The sequence below is a fragment of the Euprymna scolopes genome, chromosome 16 (assembly GCF_053919585.1).
Source record: "Euprymna scolopes isolate OS-2025 chromosome 16, ASM5391958v1, whole genome shotgun sequence".
NCBI lineage: Eukaryota > Metazoa > Mollusca > Cephalopoda > Sepiida > Sepiolidae > Euprymna > Euprymna scolopes.
This window is the reverse complement of record NC_136497.1, coordinates 96167417-96190160: the sequence shown is the minus strand read 5'-3', so window position 1 is coordinate 96190160 and position 22744 is coordinate 96167417. Positions and strand designations below refer to the sequence as shown.

The following is a 22744-nucleotide window of genomic DNA, read 5'->3' as shown; positions in this document are numbered from 1 at the left end:
GGTGTAACTGTTGAAACAACTCCACAAAGCTAGTAGGACAGCCTAGCTTCCTAAAAATCTTCCACAGTGAGGATGTAGAAAGCTTTTGTCAAATTAACAAAAACGATACAAGGGCACTCGCTTCTCCATATATTTTTCCATTAGTTGTCGTGCAGAGAATATTATGTCTATTGTGCCGTGGCCAGATCTAAAACCACATTCATTCTCTGGGATGATATATATATATATATATATATTGCAGACTATGAAGAAACAGTCGAAAATTTTGTATTCCTACACATCAACAAATAAGAGAAAATATATAAACATTTATATCTTCTTCGTACTTGTTTTTATACACACATGTATATACATGTTTCATATTTTTATACACACATGTATATATATATATATATATACATACATACATACACATATTTAATATTTTATACTATAATATTATATACACATGTATACATATATCATATTTTTATACACACATCTATATATATATGCATATGGTGATGCACAAGAATAAGCAACACTAAGTCTGCAGCAAACAGTTCCAGATAAAAAATTATTTTATATTTCTAAAAAAAAAAAAAAAAAAAATACATAGTTATATTTTTTAGAATACTAAAAACAAATTCTAAACAATGAAACAGTAACATTTTATATATTATTTTACGCAAAAATAATTGAGTATAATGCAAATTTTTCAGATGACACTGTTTGCTGCAAACTTAAGTCACCGAATCTTCTACATATATATATATATATATATCTATAATATAAAGCTGAATGTCTGTGTGTGTGCATCTGGTCACGAAGAGTCTCCTATATGGTTGACTTTTAAAAAACCGATTGCATATAATGATAGAAGATGTATCAAGACACAGGAATGGGTATGTTTGATCCTGCAGTACGGTGGTTCATTAAAATTGTGGGATCTGCATTCGCACTTGGTCTACAAAGTATGGAAATAAAAAATTTAAAAAAAAAACGTTTACAATTGTTTTCTGATATAGATGTACATAAGAATACTTTGAGAAGTATGTTTTAACTTAAATAGAGATGGTATAATAAAACTGTGGGGTCTGCGTTCGTGCCTGGCTTCCATAGAACGGAAATAGGCACAAACTTTAATAAAAACTTTTCATATCTATCTGCATAAGTATACTTTGATAATTATGTTTCAGTTTGAAGAAATATGGTATAATAAAATTATGGGGCGTTCGTTCACGCCAGACCTCCATGGAATGGAAATATGTCACAAAGTTTAACAAGGTTTTTTAATATAGATCCACAGAATATTGTGATAAGTGTTTCAGTGTGAACAGGTATGGTATAATAAATTATCGGGTTTATCTATTTTATTTTTACTTTCATCATATTTTGCTTTGGTTTTGATATTCCCGAATTCGAAGCTATCTCTTTACAACCCTTCCTTTTCATAACCTATCATACTTTAATAAATCAGAGTCCATTTTCTGTAGGCTGTTTTTGAACCCAGTCAATGATGGGTACTTTTGCTAGTATATATATAAGAAACAATTGACGACAGTTCGAAGTTATATAAAATTTATTTGACTATCATATTATATATATATATATATATATATATATATATATATATATATATATATAAATAAATAAATAAATAATGGTAAGGTTTGTATTCACAGGTAAAAAAAAATGCATTATTTACCCTATTTATATAATAAATAGGGCTATTTATACATAATAAAAGTTTTATTCATGCAAACATGTCATAGCTACATATCCACTATATCTACTATATCATAGTTTTGATAAGCTCGATTTCCTCAGGCAAAAACTAAATGTCCATTCACTATGTTTTCATATTGAACAATCAAGCAGAATGTCACTCCATAAGGGTCAAGTGATTAAATCCAAAATATCAATATTGAAACATGGTTACAGTTAAATATTCCTGTCTTCAAATTTCAGACATCAACTGATAAAATTAGTTTACATACGACTTCTGATTACACGCCATATATATATATATATATATATATATATATATATATATATATATATACATATATATATATATATATATATATATATATATATATATATAATGTTCATTGGGGACACTAACTTCTACTAAGGTTATTTCTTTCTCCTTTTTTCATATCACTGTGTCAGATTTTATGGCTTCGTTTTCTAGGTACAGTGGATGCTGTACGACATTTCCGACTGTTCTTTCGGTATATATTACCAGGATTTGCTGCTGCATTCGATATTCATTATTTTACAGATCGTCCAGTGGAGATATTTACACACTTCATCGTGTTGGGTCGTATAGTAGCCATTTTCCAAGAAAATCTTACAATTGGATGGCAGGTGGCTCACACTCTGTTTCTGTGTAGCAGAACCTATGGCTTATGGTTTACATTGGATTTAAAGACGACTATGTTGTAGTCAGCAGTGAAGCACTTCCATGGTCTTGTATTCCACAAATGGGAAACTCTTGGAAAAAAGATTTGTTCATAGAAATTACGTTTGGTCCTTAATTGCAGTGGTGGTAACTAAATAAGTACTCACTCTGAAGGTTTTACAGGAAGGAACCATAGATTGGTGACGATAGATGGTGCAGATCATCGGTCTGGATATAACTGTCACAATCAAATAAATCAGGATGGAAAATACAGAGTTGAGGTCATGAATCTGACATCAGGAATTTGGAAAGATTGGAAATTTTGAGGGCATCAAAAAAAAAAAAAAATGTGCCCATTTTCCAATACCAAAAGTGATTCCTTTTATTATTTTTGTTTCTTCTCGTTTAAAACTTAATTTTCCATGGCTCCTAACGATGCAATGATTTTTAACTACTAGAACAATCTATAGATCTATAATGTATTTTTACATTTGTGAAAATATATGCACATGTTACATAGGTATTTACAATAATCCAACCCCCCCCCTCCCGCCAAAAAAAAAAAAACTATATTTATGAAGTTAAAAGAATTGAAAGTAGTAATTATATTGAAATCGAGACTGTAGAACAGGATTGTAATTGTATCAGAATCGGAAAAAATATTGGCATCACTAGTGCAGAGACCACTTTGCAGGATAAATGCAAAAGACCAAGAAAAGTATAAATAATTTGACGCTGTGTCATTTTTTTTTCATTGTTCTTCATTCTAGAATTGGTTCAAATTTTGTCATAATGTGAAATAAGGTAGTCTGCTGACGGATGGTGCGACTCATTGGCTGAAGTATAACTCTCACAATCAAACAAATTTGGACGAAAACTCCAGTGTAGACACCATTTTGCAAGATAAACGCAGTAGAAAAAAAAAACAATTAAAAGCTTTGAGATTATTTTTTTCATTGTTCGTAAACCTAAATCTGCTTAACGTTTTGTTTTAATGTGGCATAAGGTAACCTGGCGACAGATGGTGCAACTCATTGGTCAGTGTATAACTGTCACAATGAAACAAAATCTGAATGAAAAATCCAGTGCAAACACTTAAATTAGAAAAAAGAAGAAAAAGTATAAACAACTGAAGATACTTAGGTACTAAATTAACTTACCTTGACAAATAATTGGTAAGTCCTCTCTTCTGTAGCCACGTCTCTAACTGTTTCTCTTCGTCCAGTAGAGCAACAGCGTTTTTGATTTTATCTAACTCGTGTGAAGACAGACCTGTAAAACTTGCATGATCTTTCACGTTTAGAGAGACACACTCATCCAAAGATTTAATTCCTGAAAGTGGAAAAATAGAAGAAAACAAAAATAAGTAAAAGATATTTATGAATAAAAAAAGGTAAAGAAAAATGTTCATAGAGTATTTTTTCAAAGTGAAAACATACAAGAAAGATAAGATCACATGAAGAGAGACGAACTTTTGGGCGTGAAGGGGGTTATCTTAATAATAAGATATAAATATCAGAAAAATCTTGTGAGATTAAGCAAAGAAATATAAAGAAAAGATTCCTTGTTTACATAGCTACTAATAGGCGAGCTTATACAGGTTGCTTGTTGGAATCTTCCACCAACATGGCAAACAGGCTACAAACGAAGTTGAACATGACAGCCTTTGTTTTAAGAAGAATGGGATAAAATGATTATATTTTTATACGAATTCTTTAAACTATAATTTATGTTTGACAAGCCTCTTTGGGCAGATCTCCCGTTTTTTTTGTTTTTTTTTTTTGTTTTTTTTTTGTTTTTTTTTTGTTGTTTTTTTAGCTGTTTTTTTTTTCAGTTTAACATTTACACTATTAAAATAATATGTATTTTTTTAGTTTAACATTTACACTATTAAAATAATATGTATTTTTTTTTAGTTTAACATTTACACTATTAAAATAATATGTATTTTTTTTAGTTTAACATTTACACTATTAAAATAATATGTATTTTTTTTGTTTAACATTTACACTATTAAAATAATATGTATTTTTTTTAGTTTAACATTTACACTATTAAAATAATATGTATTTTTTTTTAGTTTAACATTAACACTATTAAAATAATATGTATTTTTTTTAGTTTAACATTTACACTATTAAAATAATATGTATTTTTTTTTTAGTTTAACATTTACACTATTAAAATAATATGTATTTTTTTCAGTTTAACATTTACACTATTAAAATAATATGTATATTTTTTTTAGTTTAACATTTACACTATTAAAATAATATGTATTTTTTTTTAGTTTAACATTTACACTATTAAAATAATATGTATTTTTTTTGTTTAACATTTACACTATTAAAATAATATGTATTTTTTTTAGTTTAACATTTACACTATTAAAATAATATGTATTTTTTTCAGTTTAACATTTACACTATTATAATAATATGTATTTTTTTAGTTTAACATTTACACTATTAAAATAATATGTATTTTTTTTAGTTTAACATTTACACTATTAAAATAATATGTATTTTTTTTAGTTTAACATTTACACTATTAAAATAATATGTATTTTTTTAGTTTAACATTTACACTATTAAAATACTATTTATTTTTTTTAGTTTAACATTTACACTATTAAAATAATATGTATTTTTTTAGTTTAACATTTACACTATTAAAATAATATGTATTTTTTTTGTTTAACATTTACACTATTAAAATAATATGTATTTTTTTTAGTTTAACATTTACACTATTAAAATAATATGTATTTTTTTTTAGTTTAACATTAACACTATTAAAATAATATGTATTTTTCTTTAGTTTAACATTTACACTATTAAAATAATATGTATTTTTTTTTAGTTTAACATTTACACTATTAAAATAATATGTATTTTTTTTTAGTTTAACATTTACACTATTAAAATAATATGTATTTTTTTCAGTTTAACATTTACACTATTAAAATAATATGTATATTTTTTTTAGTTTAACATTTACACTATTAAAATAATATGTATTTTTTTTTAGTTTAACATTTACACTATTAAAATAATATGTATTTTTTTTGTTTAACATTTACACTATTAAAATAATATTTATTTTTTTTAGTTTAACATTTACACTATTAAAATAATATGTATTTTTTTTTAGTTTAACATTTACACTATTAAAATAATATGTATTTTTTTTTTCAGTTTAACATTTACACTATTAAAATAATATGTATTTTTTTAGCTTAACATTTACACTATTAAAATAATATGTATTTTTTTTAGTTTAACATTTACACGATTAAAATAATATGTGTTTTTTTTTAGTTTAACATTTACACTATTAAAATAATATGTGTTTTTTTTTAGTTTAACATTTACACTATTAAAATAATATGTATTTTTTTTAGTTTAACATTTACACTATTAAAATAATATGTATTTTTTTTTCAGTTTAACATTTACACTATTAAAATAATATGTATTTTTTTTAGTTTAACATTTACACTATTAAAATACTATGTATTTTTTTTTAGTTTAACATTTACACTATTAAAATAATATGTATTTTTTTAGTTTAACATTTACACTATTAAAATAATATGTATTTTTTTTAGTTTAACATTTACACTATTAAAATAATATGTATTTTTTTAGTTTAACATTTACACTATTAAAATAATATGTATTTTTTTAGTTTAACATTTACACTATTAAAATAATATGTATTTTTTTTTAGTTTAACATTTACACTATTAAAATACTATGTATTTTTTTTAGTTTAACATTTACACTATTAAAATAATATGTATTTTTTTTAGTTTAACATTTACACTATTAAAATAATATGTATTTTTTTTAGTTTAACATTTACACTATTAAAATAATATGTATTTTTTTTAGTTTAACATTTACACTATTAAAATAATATGTATTTTTTTAGTTTAACATTTACACTATTAAAATAATATGTATCTTTTTTTAGTTTAACATTTACACTATTAAAATAATATGTATTTTTTTCAGTTTAACATTTACACTATTAAAATAATATGTATTTTTTTAGTTTAACATTTACACTATTAAAATAATATGTATTTTTTTTAGTTTAACATTTACACTATTAAAATAATATGTATTTTTTTTTAGTTTAACATTTACACTATTAAAATAATATGTATTTTTTTTCAGTTTAACATTTACACTATTAAAATAATATGTATTTTTTTAGCTTAACATTTACACTATTAAAATAATATGTATTTTTTCAGTTTAACATTTACACTATTAAAATAATATGTATTTTTTTTTAGTTTAACATTTACACTATTAAAATAATATGTATTTTTTTCAGTTTAACATTTACACTATTAAAATAATATGTATTTTTTTTTAGTTTAACATTTACACTATTAAAATAATATGTATTTTTTTTTAGTTTAACATTTACACTATTAAAATAATATGCATTTTTTTTAGTTTAACATTTACACTATTAAAATAATATGTATTTTTTTTAGTTTAACATTTACACTATTAAAATAATATGCATTTTTTTTTAGTTTAACATTTACACTATTAAAATAATATGTATTTTTTTTCAGTTTAACATTTACACTATTAAAATTATATGCATTTTTTTTTTTAGTTTAACATTTACACTATTAAAATAATATGTGTTTACTTTTCTCTACTGCAAGAACTGTAACACTAGGGTCGGAAAGTGGGATTGAGAAGTCAGTACCTCGAAAGACGGACACTCTAACCTGCAAAAAGTGCCTGGGCATCCCTCTCGGCATTCACCGATAAGGGCGCCTCAGGCGATTGGCAATAAACTAGCTCCTTCTCAAAGAGAGAAAGCAAAGCTTGCAGGTTAGATCTCCTAGAACTGCACAGAACTAGCATCATACTTCAATCAATAGGGATCAGGTCATTACATGAATGGTCTAATCTGTTCATTTTGGGGGTCTGATGATAAAAATCCCTAGCACAGAACTAATATCAATAAATATTATGTTTCTGAATTTTTTAGATGAAAATTGATAATTCATATCATTTGAATGATTCGGACTACAGTTCTCATCTTTAGTAGTTTTTTTTTTTTTTAGAATGATGTAACCTCCGACCTTCTTCAGGTGTATTTTGTCAAATTCTGGAATCTTCGTCAAACTCAGGAATCTGCATGGAATTTCAAACAAAACACATTATTTAATCCATAAAGGTAGCATGCTCTGATTCTGCCAGCCATGATCGGGTAGAAGTTCTAATTAATATGCAATTGTCTTTTGAGTGTTGCCAACATTGTAGCGGATAAAATACTTGATAAAATTTAGTTATAAGTTACACTCTTCTGAATATTGAAGTTTCAATCTTCAATGCAGGAAACATTCGAAATACAATTGCAAAGTATTTAGGATTTTTACCCGGTTATGGCTGACAGAGAGAGAGAGAGTATACTACTCCATGTATTTAATAAGGGGTTCCGTTCAAGGTTCCATGTAGATTACCAATTTTAACAAGATACTCCTTAAGTAAATCAGGAGTTACATCAACCGAAACGTTGTGCGAATAACACTCAAGATGAGAACAGTAGTCTAAAGAATTCAAATAATAGGATCATCAATAAACAAATGAAATTCTATTAAATATTACATCTGATAGTTGCCAAACATGCCCTCTTACTTCCTTTTGTTACCATTACTTATTAATTTATCGAATTCTTCTTTAAATATTCTATATTATGCGCGTTTTTGATATCATATGGCAACTTGTTCCAAAATGTATGTTGCTTTATTAGCAAAAAATAATCAATTAGTTAATAGATCCAGGTTTTGAAATTTGCCATAACAATAACCTTAAAAAAAAAAAAATGTTGACTATAATTAGAGCTGCCATTAATCACTTTGAATGTTTCAATTAAATCATCTCATTCTTCTTCCTAATAACAGGTCTGTCTGTGTATTTAAGGGCATGTTTCATATTTACACTAATGCTGACCTACAGACACCAATTAAACTAGATTCATTGAATTTCGATTTCTTCTTAAGAATCCTTAAGCTTTCATTTGTAGGCATTTTCTTCAATCAAAATCATAATTGATTATGATCCAAATTCAAATAAGGATTCTTGTCTTGTTATAAGGTTTAGTAATATATTGATTTTAATCTTTTTACTGATACATACAATAGTAAAGATTAATTTTACTAGTCTTTGAATGTGTATTCTTTATATATATGTGTGTGTGAGAGAGAGAGAAATGGAAATAGTATTTTGACGAGATAGGGAGATGAAACGGGAACAGACCAAGTTGTATGTCCATCAACCTTTCGTCTTTATTGTAAGACTTCTTCTGGATGAATAAATTGAAGAAAATAAAATACCAGTTCAATATTTGAAAATATATTTGTTGTGAAAAGTATGATTTTGTTCTGTTTCAGAACGAACAAGTCGTACATACACTTCACTTGCCACTAGTATTTAATAATGTCGACTCAAGAGAGGTATGGTTAATGATTGCACACCACATGCCACAAGAAATTTCACATGCAGACACCCCTACGTGGCTATCCACAGTCTGTCAAAGACTGAAGGAGCCTATCTACATACATATATATATATATATATATATATATATATATATATATATATACAGTAGAACCCAGAGATACAGTGGCCCTAGGATACGTTTTTTACAGGTTACTATGTGGAATATGTTTTTCCGGCCCCTTGTTACGGTATTTACCTCGCCTTACGGTGTTATTTATAATGTTATTTGATTACATACATGTGTATTATATACTGTACAGTATTTTGTTACTAATTTTTGATGCCGTATCCCGGGTTTCTACTTGTTATATATTTGAGGGGATCAAAGAAATAATGAAGGATTCTTTAAATGGAGACTTATCAAGATATAAAAAGCCCAACATGTAAGGTGGAGCTTAAACATATGAAAAAAATTATCAACATATTGATGTTTTTTCCTTATTGAACTGACAAATAAATTCATATACACCGGTATATAATTTGTATTGTCAAACATAATGCTCCCTATCTTAGGTTGAGCATTTGGGAAGTGATATACAAATTACCATTAGCGTATGAAGCGATGCTCTTTGTGTAAACAAATTGAGCTTAGGTACTTTGGACAATGTCTAAACATTGTCACTTCACTGCCCGTTTAGCGCAACGTTTAGAAACTCCGACTGTCGTTTGGGCGATCGGGTTTCGATCCTGGATTGAGGTAGTTGCTTGTCTAGCCGCACTGATGAGCTGTGAAACAACGAAACAGTATTGTATGTGAATGACTATATATATATATATATATATATATATATATATATATATACACACACACACGCACACATTAGTAGAGTTACCCTTATTTGAGTTTGGGATAGCATCATATGCAACATCATATTAAGAACAGTTTTATTTAAAAACAACTTTGATGTTGTTAACCTGACATCTTACCCACTGAGCTATTCACATGTTTGTGGATACTCTTAAATTAACGCTTATAAATAGACTAGCAAGAAGAATCACTATTATGTTCTTTTTCATTACGCCCATAACACCATATTACTTTCTTGGTTTTTACAACCTCACACTATCTCTCGTTAAGCCTACGGAAGAAGTTGAAATGTTGAAAAACTGAATTAGTTTCTCATACGTGTTTTTTTAATTTCATTACAATTGGATATTTTGAAGTTTTAAAGAGTTTAGATTTGGGGGCATATTCAGCAGATAGAGGATAACTTGGACATTCAAGACTATTTCCATTTTCTTCTCTGGAGAATTTTATATGTATGACATATAATGTCTCGAAATCGAATATATTTGAAATTTAAAGTTTAGCTCTCAAAGAAGAATATTCAAAGATTGTCTCTTCCAGTAAATTTTACATGAGAATCCATTTTTAGATTTTATGTAGACTCTCTAACTTCTCGTTTTATATGGAACACACATTGAATTTATATATATACTAGCAGGGGTGCCCGGCGTTGCTCGGGTGTTTGGAGGTGTATGCTATGCAAAAAAAAGAAAATAAATTAAAAAAATGGTTAATTTTTTAAAACTTTGACCCCTATTATGACCCCTTAAAATTTATTGTTTCGGGCTCAAATCACTTTATTAAGTTAGATCCAGGTTCAAGGAACCTAAATCTAAAATTTCAAGTGTCTAGACCCAAAATTGTCGGAGGAGTTTGGTAGAGTTCTTAAAGGTCAAATCGTTGAAATTTGACCCTTTAACAGCCAAATTTCTGGCTGACACCCGTCACATCGATTTTCCCAAATCTCAGTACCCGGTATTCAAATTTCGAGTCTATAGACTAAAAATTGACAGAGTTATTGCGTAGGGAAATGTACACAGACAGACAGACAGACAGACACGTTCACTTTTATAGATATATATATTAGTAATAACAAAATAAATATTTATTTTCAACTACCAATAATGCTAAAAGCTAAAGACTCCCCACCACCACCACCACCACCACCACATGTGTGTTTTTACATTTGAGAAAATATATGCACATACATGTGTATTTATGTGCACATATTTTAAATATTGTAAAAATAACAATTTGGTATTAAATCGGTAATTGCATTGGAATTGGGAAAATAGTGGAATCAGCCCATCACTATACATACATATATATATATATATATATATATATATATATATATATATATATATATGTGTGTGTGTGTGTGTGTGTCAATATAATATGGTAGAACTATCTAACAAAATGAAAAAATAAAAGAATGTAGAAAACTATATTTTGATAGATTTCCTTGCATACGAATGCGTTCAGCAAAGCAAAAATGTATTTTAAAAACAACACAAAATTAAAGCAAGTCTCTAACGTATTAAACATGAAAAATAAAGGCTGTTTAAAACAAACTCTGTTAAAAGAAAGTTGTCAATTGCATTAATAGATTCCATATCTTTTTTTTTTTACTATTGCTTTCATGAAAATATTAAACTAAGCAATGATTACTGCATGCATTTCTCTTCTGTTTATTGGTCAATGGGATATCCGTAAATAAAAGGTAGCTTCTATTTCTGTACGTTATTAATGAAATCCGTTGAGAGTTAAGCAGTTCGTACGACGGTTTATTCTTAGCTAAAGAAAAATGTTATAATATCTTCCCCATATTATGACCACAAATGATCAGAGTTTGGAGAGAGACAGAGAGAGAGAGAGAGAGAGAGAGAGAGAGAGAGAGAGAGAGAGCGAGACAGACAGACAGACAGAGAAAGACAGAGAGAGACAGAGAGAGAAAGAGACCAGCACTTGGATTAATGCCAATCCCGGCAGATTTAAGTCAGTCAGAGTGGGAACAGGTCTCAGGAAGATTCAACAGGAAAGATAAACATATTACTCCATAGGATGAGCAGAAGAAAAATATATAAAGAAAAGGAAGAAAAAGAAAAAGGTTATAAATACAAAAAGGAAAAAAAAATCATGCAATGTTTTTCTTTCTTCTGGTGATGCAGCCAATCATCTGAACGCATGACAGGTGTTGAGTATAGCTAACAGTTCAGATCCTTAGTGACATGGGAATATTTTGTATATAAATAAAAGCAAAAAATATAAAATTGAGTTCGGTTTTTTTCTTACTTCCTCAAGTAATGTTGCACGAGAATTCTCAGATACTACAATCTGTTCTTGTAATGAATTCTTCTATTCACTTAGATTCTATTGTTGGCATTGGTTTCCCCGATATTTTTCTCGCCAGGATCCTTTCTACTACTTAAAATGTTGGCAACCTTCACTTGGTTCCTCCTGTAATTTCACTTGAAAGTAATTTTTGTGGAACAAACACGATTCGAACTTGGAACTTGGGACACTCAGGTCTTCAGTCTGTGTTAACCACAAAACCACCGTCACCCCTCCCACCCCACAGTCTTAGGTAATCACTTGCTTAAAGTTTTCTTGGGCTTCTCTTCTCTACAGACCCTTTTCTTAGAAAAGAGATGTTGACAGACGTTCTCTACTTTATTTTCATGGTAGGTGCTCGACTGAACCCAAACCTTTTATTCGTCTCTGTAAAATATTTACAGCAAAAACTCGACTAGCAACAACAACTATAAAAAGTTTTTCTTCCTGTGTACCTAACTCGATGAAACTTTGATGGAAAAAGTTTCTTTCAAAAAACTATTTGTGGAACAATACTATATGATTGCCTCTCAACTGACTACAATATGTTTGTTTTAAGTTTAATGTAAACAAATTCTCGTAGAGCTATTTAAGGCAATAATCACGTTTTTATCATTTAATCCATTGTTTCTGGTTCCATCAAAGCGTTGTTCATCGTCAACTGACAATTAAATTGACTATTATTCTTGAGTGGCCTTTGGCCATTGAAAAGCACTTACATATTAATAAAAAAAATAATAATAAAAAGAAAGAACCCATATTTGTTCTTGTAGTCAATTAAACTAACTAATATTATATAAATATATATATATATATAAGGAGAAACTAATCTTGAATAATAATTTAATAAAACAATAGATTTACAATTTAATATTAGAATAAAAAATAAAATAAAATGATAAAAAATGTTAACACTATATATAATTTCAATAATATATAGATTTTCAATTAATTATTAAAAATATATATGCAAAAACAAATGAATAAAATGTTTGCATATAGTAATACGATTAGTAAATAGATCTATAATCAGTTAATAAGGTTTAAAAATTATAATGGAAAAAATAATAAAATTAAAAGATATATACGTCCACAAATATGAACTTTACTGGATAAGCATTTCAAAATGTTTTCCTATTCAAGGGAAATAACTCGCTAAAAAAATTATGTGATTAACTCACTTTATACTGTTCAATTTAAAATTAAAGATTTAAGTTTAAAAAAATCGTTAATAGATTTAATTTTGAATTTTAACATTGGAATAAATTAATATAATAATTCATTAAAATAAATATAACACGCTAAATAAATTAAACAATTACGAATATATTGAACTAGTATGATTCATTATTTAAAAAAAATTATTTTATTTTATTTGCTGCAGGTTGCTATGAAATTTACTGCAATAATTTCATGAAAAACAACATTACCAGTCAACACTAGTTTCAGACGATTTCAAACACCCACTATTTGATAAAGAGATCTTACCTCAGAATATATTATGGAACACATTAAATCATTATGTAAAGTTATGATTAAGATTTGCTTTTTTTTTTTTTTTAAATCGTTTCGTTTTTGTCCTCTTCACAACGCCAATATAATTACATATTTTGTGTTGTGATAGACCCCCCCTCTCCCTCTCTCTCTCTCTCTCTCTCTCTCTCTCTCTCTCTCTCTCTCCATACACCTATATATTTATAGGGTTTGGTACATTTTGGTGTGGCCAATTCGGTGTTACCATTTTGGCTTGACCAATCTGGCATGGCCAATTTGGTGTCTAAGTTGCGCTACATCAATGTAGTCAACGTTGTTTGTTTTTTTCATATTTTTAAAGTTAATTCAGTAACATTTACTGAATTAACTTTAAAAATATGAAAAAAAAAACAAACAAACAACGTTGACTACATTGATGTAGCGCTGACTACAAGCTATTTTTTTCTTTCAATAAAATTGAAATAAAAATGATTAAAAGAAAAACTTAATTTGATTAAAAAAAAACTTAAAAATAAACGTGTTTACTTAAAACAATACAAAAAATAGACAACAACACTCAATCGTCAACACCGATATTATATTTTCATATTGTTTTTCTTAATTAAAAAAGGAACTTAATATTTTTTAAGTTTGTCATCCTTAAAAAGTTAATTAGAAAATAATTAACCAAAAAGAGTTTTGCAAAAACATGATTAAAAAAAAAACAGTTCAAGTGATATATTGTTTTTCTTCATTTTTTTTAGGTTGGTGCAATAATAATGTCGTTTTTGACGTTCAACTTCATATAAAAAAAAAAATGACATCATTTTTGCACCAACCTAATAAAAATTTGACTAACATATTCGACACCAGATTGTCCACACCAGAGCTTCCTATTCCTATATATTAAACTAGCCTGGGTGCCCGGTGTTGTCCGTGTGTTTGGAGGTGTATGTTGGGCAACAACAAAAAAAAAGTGATAGTAGGCAGGCCAGCTCGAATCCGTGCCGCAAAGGAGGAAAAGAATGCGAGAAAAAAAAAACAAAAAAAAAAAAAAAACGTAACGTCTTTACCGTTACGTCCATCACCAAACCGGAAGTGGTGAAAGTTTAAATTAAGGCTAGTCAATCGAAAAAAGGGAATGACTTTCTAATATAAAAAGCGACCCCTCCTTGTAAAAAAATGCACAGTTGAGGAGGAAGGAATTAATGTTTTTAGCCAATTTTTCGATAATTGTCGTCCGAAGGGTCGTTTCAAAATAATAATAATGATCTCGTGAAAATCCGTCGTCTTTGTCGAAGGTTTTAGGCAGACATACTTACTTACATACATACATTTAAACAGATATGTGAGATTTATATTATAGATCCTTTAAATAAATGCTAAAACAGAAACATCAGCAGATTTTTAAAAATAAACTTTGACTCTAGCTAATTTGAAATTCATTTTATAAAAGATATGATATCCCTTCCTAAATGCCTAAAATAGACATTTCATTGCTTTTTCATTAATTTTTATTGCAGTTAATAAGTATGAAGATATTATGGTTTGAAGAATGCAAATTAAGCATACAACTCGGTATTTATATGGCAACATTCTCAAATCTATTTGAAACAAGAGGTCTTGCTATATCGATTCAACTAGTAATAAAAGTTATTGAACACTGCCGGCACAGATCATTGAACGTATACAATGAATTAGCCACCGACATTATGATATGATAAATAGTATGGGCATTATTTCTGCGCCATTAGCAGAACATGTCTGAGAATATAAACGTAGATCAATATTAAATAACTTTCATGGCTTCCATTTAACTCTTTCTCTTCAACGAATTTATCCGAGTCAGATGGAACTATATCCATGTTATGCTTTTACATGGTCTTATCGTATAATTGTTTATTCAACTATTAAAACGTTTGCACTGTAATAATGAGATTTGTTTCAACCAAGTTTAATACTGGAAAAGTCTACACTGATTTTTGGAAGATATGCATATTCAATCGAGATTAGCTTTTGTATAAATGCACATTAATAAAGTTCAAGAATATCTATGTAACAAAGTTTCAGTTTCTGTCTTTATTTGTTTGTTGAAAAACTACTCCTAGGATTTCGGAAATATACATTTACTACCAGTTCATCCCGGCTTTGCTTTATGTGCATATATATATATATATATATATATATATATATATATATATATATATATATATAGAGAGAGAGAGAGAGAGAGAGAGAGAGAGAGAGAGAGTTTGACTTATTTCCAGGTAACTTACATCTAAAATTTCATGCGTTTAGACCCAAAATTGGCGGAAAAGTTTGGTAGAGTCTGAAAAAGTCAATTCTTTGAACTTTGACCTCTTGCAAGCCAAATTTTCGCCCAAAAACTGATTAAAAAGCTTGCTGCATGTCTGAATGCCCTTTATGTAAGATTTAAAATGTTTAGACCCAAAATTGGCTGAATAGTTTGCTAGAGACCGCAACGCTCAAATCTTTTAAACTTTGACCCCTTGGTAGCCAAATTTTCGGCCAAAACACCGATTAAAAAGTTTGCCCTATGTCTGAATACACTTTATGTAAAATTTCAAATGTTTAGATCAAAAACTGGCTGAGTAATTTTGTAGAAACCGCAGAGGTCAAATTTTGTTAAACTTTGACCTCAATTTTAACCCCTTAACATTTATTGTTTTGGGCTCAAATCAAATTAAAAAGTTTGATCCAGGTCCAAGTAACTTACATCTAAAATTTCAAGTGTTCAGAGTCAAAATTGTTGGAGCAGTTTAGTAGAGTTTCGAAGGTCAAAATCATTGAACTTTGCCCCCTTAAAAGTCAATTTTTTGTCCAAAAACCGATTAAGAGATTTTCCCAAATCCTTATGTCAAATCTCGAGTCTGTAGTAGTTTGGTAGAGAAATGTATATACACAGACAGACAATTTCACTTATATATATATATAGATAGATAGATAGATAACTGCATATGTTGTTAAACTACAGACTATTTCATTTCGATCAAAAGGTGTAAAAACTTATTGCGGAGATTTTTTATCGACACTTTACATACATAAAAAGAAAATATAACTTACTTCTTTATACAAGAAAATAATTAGAAATGTTCATAAGAGGCTCATTGATTTCTTTTAATTTATAATTAATTAAAATTTCCGTTTTTGCTTTTTTAAGTTTGCGTTTTCTTTTTTTTTTTTTTGTACAATTTTATTTATTTATTGGAAGTGTAAAAAATAACATTTTTCAATTAGCTGTATATGTTTATAAGATAGCTTTACTTTATCTTATTTATATAAGAAAATTAGAAATGTTATAAAAAGGCCCAATATTTGTTGCTTTTGAACTTCTGTTTACAATTAATAAAAACTTTCTTATTTGCTTATGAAGTTAAGGTTTTCTTTTGCATATGTTTTTTAAAGTGTGAAATAATATTTTTAAATTATTTGTATGTTCAAAAAATAGTGATGTATTTCTGCATATAATATTTGCTCATGCCTACTGTTATTAACAACACCAGCAAGAAGGAGTGTTTTATTATATTAGTTGAGAGCAAGCACCTAATTTCCTTGTGGATAATATGAACTAATTTAAATCGATATGTTAAAGGGCACGGGCCATTTACTAACTTCTTGATTATATACAGAAACAAACAAAGCAAAGAAATAAGAAAATTAACAAGCAATCCATGGAGTGTTTGCAATGTTTGGCTTATTTTTTCAATTACTTTTGAATTTTATCAAATACATCATTATAAAATACATCATTATAAAATACAAAAAAAAAGGACATGTGAATGGATCCTTTCATTAATTGTAAGTGAAGATCAATCCAAAATTGTGAATTTTCAAATGAAATGGATCTTAAATGATTGGAAAAAAATAAGAAAGCTTGCAGATCCTTAAGACAGAAGCTGAAAAAAAAAAATTTATATAATCTAAATGTAGATTCCATGAACAAAGCTTCTTTCTTAGAACTGTACACCTATGAAATTGTCTTCCGTGTTCCTGCTTTCCAGCTGACTACAATATGGTTGTCTTCAAGTCTAACGTAAACAAGTTTTTGATGAGCCGTTCCATATAAGTTAACAAATTTACCGAATTTCCATTACTAACGATTACTATATTGTCCAATTGTTTACTATACACTCTTTAATCCTTATCCTCGAGTGGCCTCTTGGCCTTGATAAGCAGTGATGCCTATGTAAAAAATAAAAAAACCTTTTAGATCAACTATTGAATATCAATCAAGACAATGAACCTCACTAATCAAACAAAAAAGCTCACTGTGGTCGTTCTGATAACCTCTATCATTGTCATCAAAAGACCATACGTTTTTCTCAATCAGAACAATAACATCTACATGGAAAAGTGGTCAGAAGTCATTAAATAAAGATCATTAGTTGACGATTTGAGCGCCATAAATACGTTCAAGGCCAGTATAGATGCTGTCTTGCAAGCTGATAATAATCAAGGCAAACACAGTCATATAATTAGCAAAAATTATATTAACAAAAATATGTTATAGAAGTACCAGTCATGATTCTGGAGCCATAACTGACGCAAATAGATGTTACAACGTTTAATCTAACTATATTTATTGTCTCTGAAATGGGTAGATCAGTTTACCTCTTAACAATAGAACAATCTATAAAAATTGGCTGAACTGAAACCATCAGCTTTCTTAAGTACGGCTCCTATTCCCCTTCTAACAAGATCCCGACTGGAGAAAGTAATGTCTTGAAGGATTACCTTCTAAGTGCAAACAAAACCAAATCTAATTGCTGCTAACAAAAAATGGTATCTGCCTGCAAATCCTGAGCCAAATATCCGTTATTTTCTGACACATGATCTTAATATTTAGATGAAATTTTTGTTTTTTTTAATTTTGTTAACCATTTACCGAAGTCAAAAGTCACTTGAGAATAAAGGTTAATAGGAACAATTGTCAGCTGAAATTGATTAATGCAATAAACTAAGTTTGATTATATTCATAGGATGGTTCACCGCAAATATTTCTTGACATTTGATTTAAACAGAACTAGGTTGTAGTCTGCAAGGAAACAATCTCGTGGTAACGAGTTCCACAGACAGGTGGCCTTTGTAAAGAAGCCCTGTCCCTGAAAATTTCTCATGGCATTAGGCTCATGAATAAAGAAGAGAAAGTCTTTCCTTGTGGTAGAAGACAAGTTCTTGTTAAGGATGTCTTAATAGGAGAAATCAAAGCTTGGAGCTCAGTCAAACACACTTGATTAATAATAGTATACATACACAATTAGAAACTGTCAATCATAATCTATATTTAACTTTATCAATAAATGCAATTTGCATCTAAAAGAGGTGCATATTATGTTAGGTGGTGTTTAACAATGAATGACTAATAATCACAGGAAAATACCTAGCCAGCAATATCACCATATAAGAAGAAAATAACTAATATTAAGCAGAACAATATCTAAGCTTTAAGTATGATTAGGTATACTAATAACTTAAGTAATAAAGTAATCCAAGAATTGTAAATCCTAAAAGAAAAAATAATCTACAAGGAACGTAAATCACAAATGGTAAAAATCGCATCAATGAAAATGGAGAAAATTCATCTGATTAATATAAACCAAAATATCTTCTCCAATCTCTATTGTTATATCAGTATAGTAGAAGCAGATCAACCTATTTCAGGAATAAATGGAATTACCCAAACGCAGCGAATACACTTATATCTAAATGTTGTGGCAGTTATGGCCCCAGAATAATGACACAAACTTTTGTTAATTACACTTAATACACTTTTGTGTTTGCCTTCATCATCATCATCAGCCTGCTTGGCCACAACGCTTACTAAAGCAAAATTAACGTTTGTTTCTTTAAGTCCTTTTCCCTATATATGTTAACAAAATACATCCTAATGTATTCTTTTAGTTTGGAGATCGAGTTACATTTGAAAACAAAATTTCCATTTTAATTCTTCTAATGTCTACTTATATATTAAAGTCACTTCTTGTGTGTTTGCGTCTCTCTGTGTTAGTTTGTTCCCTATAAACTTCAAAACGGCTGGGTCGATTTTGTTTTAAATTTCACACAAATGTACTTTATGTGTCTCGGGGGGGGGGGTTCTTAGATAGGTTTTGTACTGAAATACTTCCAATCAGCATCGAAAATCGATAATCAAAAAATCCGATTAAAGAAGGCATAATCCGCTTTTGACCAAAGTTAACACCCTTATACAGACTAACATCACAAATGCATTTGAGAAGTTTTATCACCACACAAGCAGACGGGCCCAGCTTATAAAACCAACAGTAGGTTCTTTATTAAAACAGAGGTGGTTTCGAAATTAATGTTTCTGCTTAGAGCACAATTGAGCCATAATATGTGACTTATGCATTTTAAATTTAATTCAAGCCGTTATATAAAAATAATTTTATAAAATCAACAGTAGGTTCTCTACAGTGCAATCTAGACTACATATTATGTATTATAGACTAAGTTACTGCAGGAAGGCATGTAAAGCTTTCTCATGGTGTACCATGGTGAGTCCCTAACTAAAGTAGCCAATGAATCGATTGGATTGAAAAGTGGGCGATTTTAGTGATTTCAATGACAATAAAAGCATTGGAAGTGTTAAACATTCGTTGATCCCCATTCAATCCCAAGCAATGTTGGGTCTCACTGCTAGTCAGTTATAAATTACAATTATCTTACCAAGTGATTCATCTCTTACTAAGTATCTGTTTGTCACTCTTTCCTGCTAATATCATATTTTTGACACCCGCTCGCTTTTATTTTATACTATATCTATTACTGACGTTTCACACACTCGCTCTCATTTTATTAACAATAAACGGCAATAAAGTTCAGAATAAAGACAAGAATAGTTTATTATATACAAAAAGGAATATGAAAATATTAGCGGGGGGGGGGGCATTGCCCGGTCGTAAAATACGTTTAAATATGATATTTTTATTTGTCTAGATTTCGTATTTATTATTATAGAGTCGTAATTTCAAAAGTGCAAAAAAAAAAAAAAAAAAAAAAAAAAAGTATTTGGATGCCATCAGCTAGAATCGAAACCGAAAGCATTTAAAGCTGGTGACGTTGGCACTGTCCAATGTGACACGCATATGAACTGATTAAAAATAAACTAGGATGAATGTACAAAATGTATAACGATTTTTAAAATTTTTGACCCCTTACTAACCCCTTTAGAAACTATTTTAACCGCTTAAAGACCCATAAAAGAACAGTTCATAAAAAATCCAATCATTTGAGGCCCCTAGCGCCGCTCTGCGAATTTTAGTTTCGGAGGAGATAAAGTTTGAAAATATGGAGACAGACAGACAGACATAGTGAGTTTTATAAATTAGATTTAGATTTGTATGCAAATGCTTCCAATAAGTATTGAAAAATCAATGATCGAAAAATTTTGATTAAAGAAGGAACAGTCTGATTTTGAGTTAAAATAAAAATATTGGAGATTATATATTGAACAGATAGAGACTAATTTTGAATTTTATCTTAATTTTTTTATGTTCAATTGGCTTTGCAAACTTACTTCTCCCCCCCCCTTGACTCAAACAATTAAACCCGAGCTTAATTGATGACCAAATGAGTTACTTTTCTTTTTATCTAGTACTAGTGGGGATGCCTAGCATTGCCCGGGTGTTTGGAAGTGTGTGTTGAGCAAAGAAAAAAAAAGTGATATTAGGCAGGCAGGCTCGAACCTGTACCGCGAAGGAGGAAAAAAAGAACATGAAAAAAAGAGGATAATGAATTCAATGAGTTGGTAATTAACGTAAGAATCATAGGAGTCGGTATTTATTTGCTTCCTCATCAAAGCAAATTAGACACAAGCTCGTTTATAATATGCAGGAAAACCAGCTCCCCCCAAAAAGAGAGCACTCTGACAGTATCCAAATAAATAGTAATTGTCTCAGTATGAAGGTTTCCCCCTACATTGACCAAGGACCAATTACAGAACAGATGCTACCTGGGTGAAGGCTGGGAGTTGGCCTTTGCGTTCGATTATCTTTGCTTTATTTATATGAAAAAGGAAAACAAACAGCGGACACACAATTGGATGGCGGGAAATTTTTAAAACTCAATCAAAAAAAAATTCAAGAAACCGTATCCATTTGCGAATCTGAGATATTATGATCTAGGAAGCATAAAAAACTTCTCTCAGAATCTAACCGACATGAGAAGCCCGACGCAAAAAGCCTTTCATGGACATACACAAACGTGCACGCCCATTTTGCCTTTTATATATTAGACTAGCAGGGGTGGCCGGTGTTGCCTGGGTGTTTAGGTCGTGTAATAAGGAGCTCCATGGATGGGGGGGGGGTAAACAAAAGTAGCAGGGGCGCCTGGGTGTGTGTAGGTGGTGTAGCAAGGAACCATGGGGGGAGGGGGGGGGAGTAAAAAAGTGGTAGTAGCAGGACGGGGAAATAAAAACAACAGTAGGCAGAGGTGCTAAAAAAAAAAGGGTTAGTAGACAGGCAGGCTCGAACCCGTAACGCAAAGGAGGAAAAAAAAAACTGATGCCTTAGTCAATATCTCCATTCCTTATTTCCCTGATTTTTGTGGAATTTAAACAAATATTTAAAAAATTAAGCTATTTTTTCTATTTTCTGGTAATTTTAAGTATATATCATTTTATTGCAATTGTCTAAAAATATATACTTTCGGTAATAAAACAATATTCTAACTTCATATTTGTATTTATATGAAATAAAGAACATATCCAGTAAACAATATTAATCAAAAACAAGAACGAATTTCATATTTTGTTTAAGGAAATATTTATTTATCAACGTAACTCCCATGCTTCAGAATAATTTTGAATATCCTCTTGTCAACTGATGATGTCAATCGGCAGATTTGAGATGATGTGATGCTATAGAAAACTTCCAAAATCTTCCTCCAAATTTCATCCTTCAACAAAAATTGAACACCTTCATAAACTTTCATAAGGTAGCCACGGTCTATATCTGGAGAACAAGATGGCTATGTCATCAAATTTTCTCCACTAATGCCTAATGACTTAAGGTAGGAATCATAGCCTTGGCGGAGTGGGATGGTGTATTGCAGTGCATAAAAATCAATTTGTGGTGACACACTAATGGAAGGTCATCAATCCATGGTGACAAATGCTCATTTAAATATAAAATATAAGATTGGCTTGTCAGTTTGACATCTTCTGGCACTCGAAATGGTCCAATTAGT

General features: G+C 29.2%; 1 protein-coding gene across 1 annotated transcript in view; it reads right to left on the bottom strand.

Moving 5' to 3' along the window:
- Positions 1-2132: 2132 nt before the first annotated feature.
- LOC145296023 (uncharacterized) overlaps positions 2133-22744 on the bottom strand; it is a 206871-nt gene continuing 186259 nt past the window's right edge. Inside the window, exon 2 of the mRNA XM_080142063.1 lies at positions 2133-3718. Within this exon, the coding sequence (XP_079998189.1) occupies positions 3543-3718 (176 nt within the window). The 3' untranslated portion in view covers positions 2133-3542. The remainder of the gene's footprint in view (positions 3719-22744) is intronic.